Source organism: Limulus polyphemus, unplaced genomic scaffold (genome assembly GCF_000517525.1).
Source record: "Limulus polyphemus unplaced genomic scaffold, Limulus_polyphemus-2.1.2 Scaffold1438, whole genome shotgun sequence".
In the NCBI taxonomy this organism is placed as follows: domain Eukaryota; kingdom Metazoa; phylum Arthropoda; class Merostomata; order Xiphosura; family Limulidae; genus Limulus; species Limulus polyphemus.
Window position 1 is genome coordinate 233,344 of NW_013667048.1, and position 8,451 is coordinate 241,794.

Here is an 8,451-nt window from a genome sequence, read left to right on the forward strand (position 1 = left end):
AAGAATGATGGTTGAAATAGTTTTATATCTTTTAATGTGCTTGGTTCTAGAATTATGAAGAATGATGGTTGAAATAGTTTTATATCTTTTAATGTGCTTGGTTCTAGAATTATGAAGAATGATGGTTGAAATAGTTTTGTATCTTTTAATGTGCTTGGTTCTAGAATTATGAAGAATGATGGTTGAAATAGTTTTATATCTTTTAATGTGCTTGGTTCTAGAATTATGAAGAATGATGGTTGAAATAGTTTTATATCTTTTAATGTGCTTGGTTCTAGGATTATGAAGAATGATGGTTGAAATAGTTTTATATCTTTTAATGTGCTTGGTTCTAGAATTATGAAGAATGATGGTTGAAATAGTTTTGTATCTTTTAATGTGCTTAGTTCTAGAATTATGAAGAATGATGGTTGAAATAGTTTTGTATCTTTTAATGTGCTTAGTTCTAGAATTATGAAGAATGATGGTTGAAATAGTTTTGTATCTTTTAATGTGCTTCATTCTAGAATTATGAAGAATGATGGTTGAAATAGTTTTATATCTTTTAAGTGCGTTGTTCTAGGATTATGAAGAATGATGGTTGAAATAGTTTTGAATCTTTTAATGTGCTTCATTCTAGAATTATGAAGAATGATGGTTGAAATAGTTTTATATTTTTTAATGTGCTTGGTTCTAGAATTATGAAGAATGACGGCTGAAATAGTTTTGTATCTTTTAATGTGCTTGGTTCTAGAATGATGAAGAATGACGGCTGAAATAGTTTTGTATCTTTTAATATGCTTCATTCTAGAATTATGAAGAATGATAGTTGAAGTAATTTTGTATCTTCAATTAGATGTACCTACTCCAAGAGCTACACTTACTGGGCATGAAAATCCAGTAATGTGTGTCGTAGTCTCGGCAGAACTGGGGCTAGTGGTTAGCTGTTCTAAAGGTCAGTATGTCTTGGTCACATCAATATTCGCTACTTTTACTGTAACTGGCTAATGTTATTGTTACATCATCAATAGTTATTTCAGAGAGGGAACAAGTGGGTTATTATTCTAAAGATACATAGAATATCCATACGTTTGCTTAAGTTTAGTAAAGATAATTGTAATGACTTTTATCTTGTAGAAAGTTTGGATATTTCTAAATTAGTTGTATTATAAAATATTTGTTTGAGTGAAGTGACTAAGCTCTTTTTTGGTGTCACCGAAGCATGATTTGTTTAGTATATTTTTTTGGTCTGTTTTAAATATGGAAATTATGTTGTTGTTTTTAAATTAGCTTATTTTTGAATGTCTAACTTTATTTCTGATACTAAAATTATCAGTAAATGATGCTTTCTCATTTCACCAGGTGGCCCTGTTCTTGTTCACACTACAAGTGGAGATCTATTGCGATGCCTAGATGGTCCCGACCACTTCCGTTCTCCAGAGCTTTGTGCTCTCTCTCGAGAGGGTCTGATAGTCGTCTGTTACGACCACGGAAGTGCCTGCTGCTTCACCGTCAATGGAAAACGACTGCGTTTTGAAACTCACAATGATACTATACAAGTAGGCTGTGATAAAATAATACTTGTGATCTGAAAAAGACCATGGTTTCAAAAACCACTATTACTTATGTTAAACACATTATTAAGGTGTTATAAAATACCATTACAAAGCAGCCACTCAACACAAACTTGTATTGAAAGAGAACTTTTAAAACTTAACTGTTGCTAACAATCTTTATATTGTTGTTATTTAATGTAGAGAAATAGAAATATATTCAGTAGTTAAACCTAGTTATTCTCTTGAATTCTTTATAAGATATTGTGTATTAATTTAATTGGTATATGATTGTGAACTTCTTCATGGACCAAGTATGAAACCTGTGAGATTCATAAATAAGAAGCTACTTTTAATGATCAGAAGAGCTAGTTTCTTAATACTTTGTACATAAGTTTTGGTCTCTATAAAATGTGTGTGTAATAAACAAAATTGTTTAGTAAATCAGTTTGAAACTTTGCTATAGTTATACAAGATGATCAAATTGAAGTTATGACACAAAATCAATCAAATGATAAGCATTTCACAAATAGGATTGTCACCAACATAAACAACTCTTAAACATATCTTTTTTTACTGCAGTGTTTGATTCTCAGCCGTGATGGGGAATACTTGATGACAGGAGGAGACAAAGGAATTGTGGAAGTCTGGAGGACCTTCAACCTTGCTCTTCTGTATGCCTTTCCAACATGTAACAGTGGAGTTCGTTCATTGGCTCTCTCTCATGATCAGAAGTGTGTAAAGTGTTGTGAATTGTAGTTGTAAGGTTCTCCAACATTACAAGATCTGATACTTTAAAGTTTTTTATGTTTTTAGAATTTTGGGTTTAAATTTCTGTACGAAATCAGATGCATTCATTTAGAAATTAATTATCTATGTTAGAAATGATAAAGAGAGAGTGAGTTTATTTCTATAATTCATTTAATAGTTTCAGTATTAAAAGTAGGATATGATTTTGATTATTTAGGAACTTCAACTTTTTCTAGAAATATTGGGTTCCTTTAACAAAATTAAATATTAATTACCATAAAGAATTAACAACAAATTCATGATATTGTTATTTAAACTCAATAAAACGTGGATTTACTTTTACAGGTTCCTCTTGGGTGGCTTGGCCAATGGCTCAGTTTCTGTATTTTACATAGACTTCACCAGATGGCATCATGAGTTCCAACAACGATATTAATATACATTTAAAGAACATGATTTGTTTTTTCTGTTTATAATGTAGAAACTCTGTCAAACTTTTTGTTTTTCAACTTACAGAAAACAATCTATAGATTAGCAGTTGTTACAGTCAGGCTATGATTTGTGATTTTATTTTCAGTATCTTCCTTTAATGTTATTCTAGTATTATTTGTTTCAAGTTGCAGTTTGAGATCATATTCATTAATGAGTGGATGGTTTCATAGCTGATACATCAGTGAACCACATCATGACATGTTATCCATCATATTATCAGATGTTCCTTGTTGATATTACTGAACAAACAAGTTAACTTTGTTTTTCTCTAAATACATTGTTAGGAGGTGCTTGTTGGGTGCATAGCAGGGTGTCATTAAATAGATCACAAGTTAAGCACCCCTCTTAAATACATTGTTAGGAGGTGCTTGTTGGGTGTATAGCAGGGTGTCATTAAATAGATCACAAGTTAAGCACCCCTCTTAAATACATTGTTAGGAGGTGCTTGTTGGGTGCATAGCAGGGTGTCATTAAATACATCACAAATTCCACATTTCTGGTAAATACATTGTTAGGAGGTGCTTGTTGGGTGCATAGCAGGGTGTCACTAAATACATCACAAATTCCACATTTCTGGTAAATACATTGTTAGGAGGTGCTTGTTGGGTGCATAGCAGGGTGTCACTAAATACATTAAAAGTTAAACATTCTGTTAAATACATTATTTGGATGTCTGGTTGGGTGTACAGCAGGGTTGTTACTAAATATGTCACAACTTAAGCACCCCTCTTAAATACATTGACAGGAGGTGCTTGTTTGGTGCATAACAGGGGTGTCACTAAATACATCGTAGGTTCTGTTAACTTTATGGTTTTTACAGAATTGTTATTTCACTAAAACAAATCACAAGTTCATCTTGCTGTTAATGGACATGTATAAAAAAAAAGTTAGTTTTTTAAACAACTTAGAACGAAGGACAGCTTTTTCTCACCTGGATCAAAACCACTAAAACTTGAAAAGAATTAATTTTATATACCTTTTGAAATTACAGTTTTATGACCCAGAAAATCATTGTGTCTTGATAGACAGATTTCAGTGTAGGAAAGAAAGCTTGTTTTTGAACAAGGTGACAGGGTGCCCCTTTACTTGATTGATCGCTGTTAAAAACAACATTGGCATAAAGTTCAAAACTTACTATATGTCTAGTAGCCTAAAATAAATATTACTGGAATTTCGGCAGATTCCAGTATTGAAACCTTAAAAGATCTCGCGTTCAGCACTTAACAAAAAAAGCTATCATGATCAAATGTGCTATCCTTTTATGAAAATAAAGGTCACAAAACTGAACTCTGATTCACCATTAGAGCTGCTACTCTATGGCTGATTAGGGTTAATAAAAAAACGTTTGACTTTTCTTGGGTAGCTGGTCTAACCCACGCACAAAGCATCCTGGAAGTAGTGAAGCTTTTAAGACACAAGTTGTGCTAGTAATGTTGTCATTCAGAACCCTGTAGAAGGGTAGCTGATTTTTACTTGAGCATAAATTCTTCTATCACATAAGTAAAGGTAATTAGTTCTTTTGTAAATGTAAACTAAAAATAATTGTATGTGAATGTTGAACTTTATGTATACTGTAGATTCAGTTTAGCACGTTTCAGCTGTGTGTACCATTTTCGTCTTCCATCCAAAAAAAAGCAAGAACAAATTACCGCCTATTATACATTGTGATTAAAAGATCTTCTAGTTTTGTTGAAAGGAACTTTGCCGAAGCTGCAGGTAGTTTAGTATCAGGTGTGATATATTATTTAACAATCTGTTGTTTTTTTTTTTCATTATAAGTTCTTTGGATAATTTCATTAATATTCTTTTGATGAGTCTTGTTATGACTTTCTGTGTAGGTAAATTTTCTTCTATCATTCATGATAAGGTAGTTTAGCAAGATTTGTATTAGATTTCTCATTCAAAACGTTTTACAGGACATTGTGCTACGTTACCTGTTTAGAAAGTTTTACAGATTCTGTGTTACTTTCCTGTTCAGATAGTTGAAGATACTGTGTAATATTTCATACTTAGAAAGTTGAGGGTAATGTGTGTCAATATTATTCAATATTTCTACCCTCAATGAAGACTCAAAGCCATTTTTAGAGTGACATTCTATTTTGTCTTGTGTGTGTGTCGTTGTCCCCTTTCTCTAGTTTAAACATTTGTTACTTTTCTCACCTTTCTCTAGCTTAAATATCTGTTGCTTTTCTCACCTTTCTCTGGTATAAATACCTGTTGCTTTTCTCACCTTTCTCTGGTATAAATACCTGTTGCTTTTCTCACCTTTCTCTGGTATAAATACCTGTTGCTTTTCTCACCTTTCTCTGGTATAAATACCTGTTGCTTTTCTCACCTTTCTCTAGCTTAAATAACTGTTGCTTTTCTCACCTTTGTGTAGTATAAATATCTGTTGCTTTCCTCACCTTTGTGTAGTATAAATATCTGTTGCTTTCCTCACCTTTCTCTAGTATAAATATCTGTTGATTTTCTCACCTTCGTCTAGTATATATATCTGTTGATTTTCTCACCTTTGTCTAGTATAAATATCTGTTGATTTTCTCACCTTTCTCTAGTATATATATCTGTTGATTTTCTCACTTTTTTCTAGTATAAATATCTGTTGTTTTTCTCACCTTTCTGTAGTATAAATATCTGTCGATTTTCACACCTTTCTCTAGTATAAATATCTGTCGATTTTCACACCTTTCTCTAGTATATATATCTGTTGATTTTCTCACCTTTGTCTAGTATAAATATCTGTTGCTTTTCTCACCTTTCTCTAGTATAAATACCTGTTATTTTTATGACCTTTATCTAGTATAAATATCTGTTACTTCTCTCATCTTTCTCCAGAATAAATGTTACTTTTCTCACCTTTATTTATTATATATATATATATATATATATCTGTTGCTTGTCTCACCTTTTTTTTTTCTCACCTTAAATTCAGTTCAGCAAGCTTTCCCAAATCTGGAGTTTAACATGATGTTATAACAGTGAAGAGGATCACTGTAACTTTGTAATATAAGATGTTAAATTTTTCCAGATGTAAGAAAGAAACAAAAATGTTATTGATTTACCTACTGTTGAGTGGTTTAGTAAAACATTCATTTAGGATTCACAAGCCTCGGCAACTCAGACCCAGAAATGGGTAGGTTACAAATTGGCTAAATATTTCTATTTCTAGAAGATGACAATGGTATAAAAAAACTGGTCAGGATTTGGCATTTTTGCAGTGCAGAAATTTAAAAGAAAAAGTAAACATTGTTTACTATATAGATGACACAGAAGTAGATAAATGAGTAGCTTACAAACAGAGCCAGATTAAATGCATCTTGGGCCTTATGCCTTGCAAATGTTATGGGCTTTTTAATCAGGATTATGCTATAATAAACTGAATATTATTACATAAACTAACACAATAAAAAATCATAATTTACCTTCTCTCTCAAGTTTGCCACTGAAAGATCCGAGTTTTTATTTGTTCCACACTTAAAAGGTTATTTATTAGTCCTAGCTATGTGGAAAATAGTTCTAAGTTTCAGATAATATATATATACACAATTTATGTACCTTATAGAACAAGAAATTAGCAAACAAAAATCATCTCAACAGTTAATTTTCACAGTTTGAAAAATCCACTATTTAAAAACTATTATAGCTAGAAAATAGTTCCATAAATAAAGTTCTTCTACACTTTGGGAAGGTTAAGTGGTCTGTTGAAAGGAAAACTTGCATATTTACAAGATTTTAATATAAATTTCAACATCTAGTTAAAAATTGAAATTGAGTTAAATTTCCATATTTTTTATTTCATCTAAACCAGACGTTAGTAAAACTTATATTAAAATAAAATTCAAAATCTCAACACTTCTATTTTCATTGTATTTTTGGAAGGAACTTATTGGAAAAATCACATATAATTTTTCAAAAATTGGTGTTGCACATTTTCTCTGGGTTATACCCAGTATGAGTGGATACAAAATGGTTAGAAAGGACAAATTGTTGAGTGATGAATTTTTCCATGCATATCTGGTAGCTAGTTTCATATACATAATTAGCAGTCTGCTGTCAGCTGTAATATGGCGATTAGGATCAGTGCTTCCACCTCCGCTTTAAAGGAAATTCAGCTTGTAAAAGGAATTTATAAGGATGTTGAGGTGTAAACTGTAAACACTTAATAAATTGTAAATTTTTATCGACACTGTTGGCTGTATCTGATAAGCATCAGTGAATTGCCATAAAGATTTAAAACTTTTTTTTTGTCACAATGAATGTAATTGAGTAATGACTTATACATTTGTTAACATTCGATGAAAATCTAGCTTTAGAATTAATATAAGATATGGAATACTTTTCTTCACTGTGCTTGATTTTTTCCAGACAACCCTAATAACAGTTTATGAAGTTTGTGCATGAAATACTTGAAGTTTTGAAATAATGATAAATTCAATAAGAAGTAATAATTAAACCAACATTCTGACCACTTACAAAACTAAATTAGCTTAACATTAAACATTCTTTTTTATATATTGTTTTATGTCATTTTTAATTAAAAAGTATGATATTTCAGTGGATAAAATTAAGCTTTAGTAATTTATAGAAATTTTTGGCACCTTTTAAAGAACCTTGAATGCTCCTCAGTTCATTCAAGGAACTTCATTTACTATGCTGCAATTATGAGCCTCTTTCTAATGTGGGCCTCACACATGTGTATGTTTGGCATACCACTTAATCTGGCTCTGGTTACAAATCACCAAAAATGCCAAATTCCAAACAGTTTTAAACAACTAGTTCTTATTTTAAAATAGTTGTAACAATCTACTTATGTAATATTTATGTAAAAGATGTAATTTTAAAAAGAAATCTGTAACTAAACATTCGAAATGCTGCTTACACAAATCTAAGACTTGTGATCTGTTATAAGCTGTATGATCTTAATAGCATTCTCCTCTATAAGGAATATAGATAAAATTTTGGCAGTGTGTTACATAGTCGCATATTTCTCAAGATTAAAATTGTAGCCTAGCTTCACTGTGAAGCAATAGTTGGAAAAGTAGCAGCTTGGGAAATACTTTCTGCAAATTTTTAAGCTTGGAAGTTTAAAAACAATCTTTTGAGGAAGCATTTTTATACTCTGTACTAAATAAGGGCTCTGTGTTTTTTGTTGCTGTGTTTAGATGGTGAGGTGCATGAACATGCAAGTCATGTTGTGTCAGTAAACTGGAAGTCATTCACTTTTCATGTTTAGATTGTGAAGTGCATGATCATGTTGTGTCAGTGAACTGGAAGTCATTCACTTTTCATGTTTAGATTGTGAAGTGCATGATCATATTGTGTCAGTGAACTGGAAGTCATTCACTTTTCATGTTTAGATTGTGAAGTGCATGATCATGTTGTGTCAGTGAACTGGAAGTCATTCACTTTTCATGTTTAGATTGTGAAGTGCATGATCATGTTGTGTCAGTGAACTAGAAGTCATTCACTTTTCATGTTTAGATTGTGAAGTGCATGATCATGTTGTGTCAGTGAACTAGAAGTCATTCACTTTTCATGTTTAGATTGTGAAGTGCATGATCATGTTGTGTCAGTGAACTGGAAGTCATTCACTTTTCATGTTTAGATTGTGAAGTGCATTATCATGTTGTGTCAGTGAACTGGAAGTCATTCACTTTTCATGTTTAGATTGTGAAGT

The 8,451-nt window shown here is 31.4% G+C and overlaps 1 protein-coding gene across 1 annotated transcript in view; it reads left to right on the forward strand.

The window, feature by feature from the left end:
• Positions 1-6,577, forward strand: part of LOC106463563 (neurobeachin-like) — a 75,920-nt gene extending 69,343 nt beyond the window's left edge. Inside the window, exons 47-50 of the mRNA XM_022391103.1 lie at positions 836-934; positions 1,342-1,538; positions 2,115-2,266; positions 2,628-6,577. Coding sequence (XP_022246811.1) covers positions 836-934; positions 1,342-1,538; positions 2,115-2,266; positions 2,628-2,718 — 539 coding nt within the window. The 3' untranslated portion in view covers positions 2,719-6,577. The remainder of the gene's footprint in view (positions 1-835; positions 935-1,341; positions 1,539-2,114; positions 2,267-2,627) is intronic.
• Positions 6,578-8,451: the final 1,874 nt, after the last annotated feature.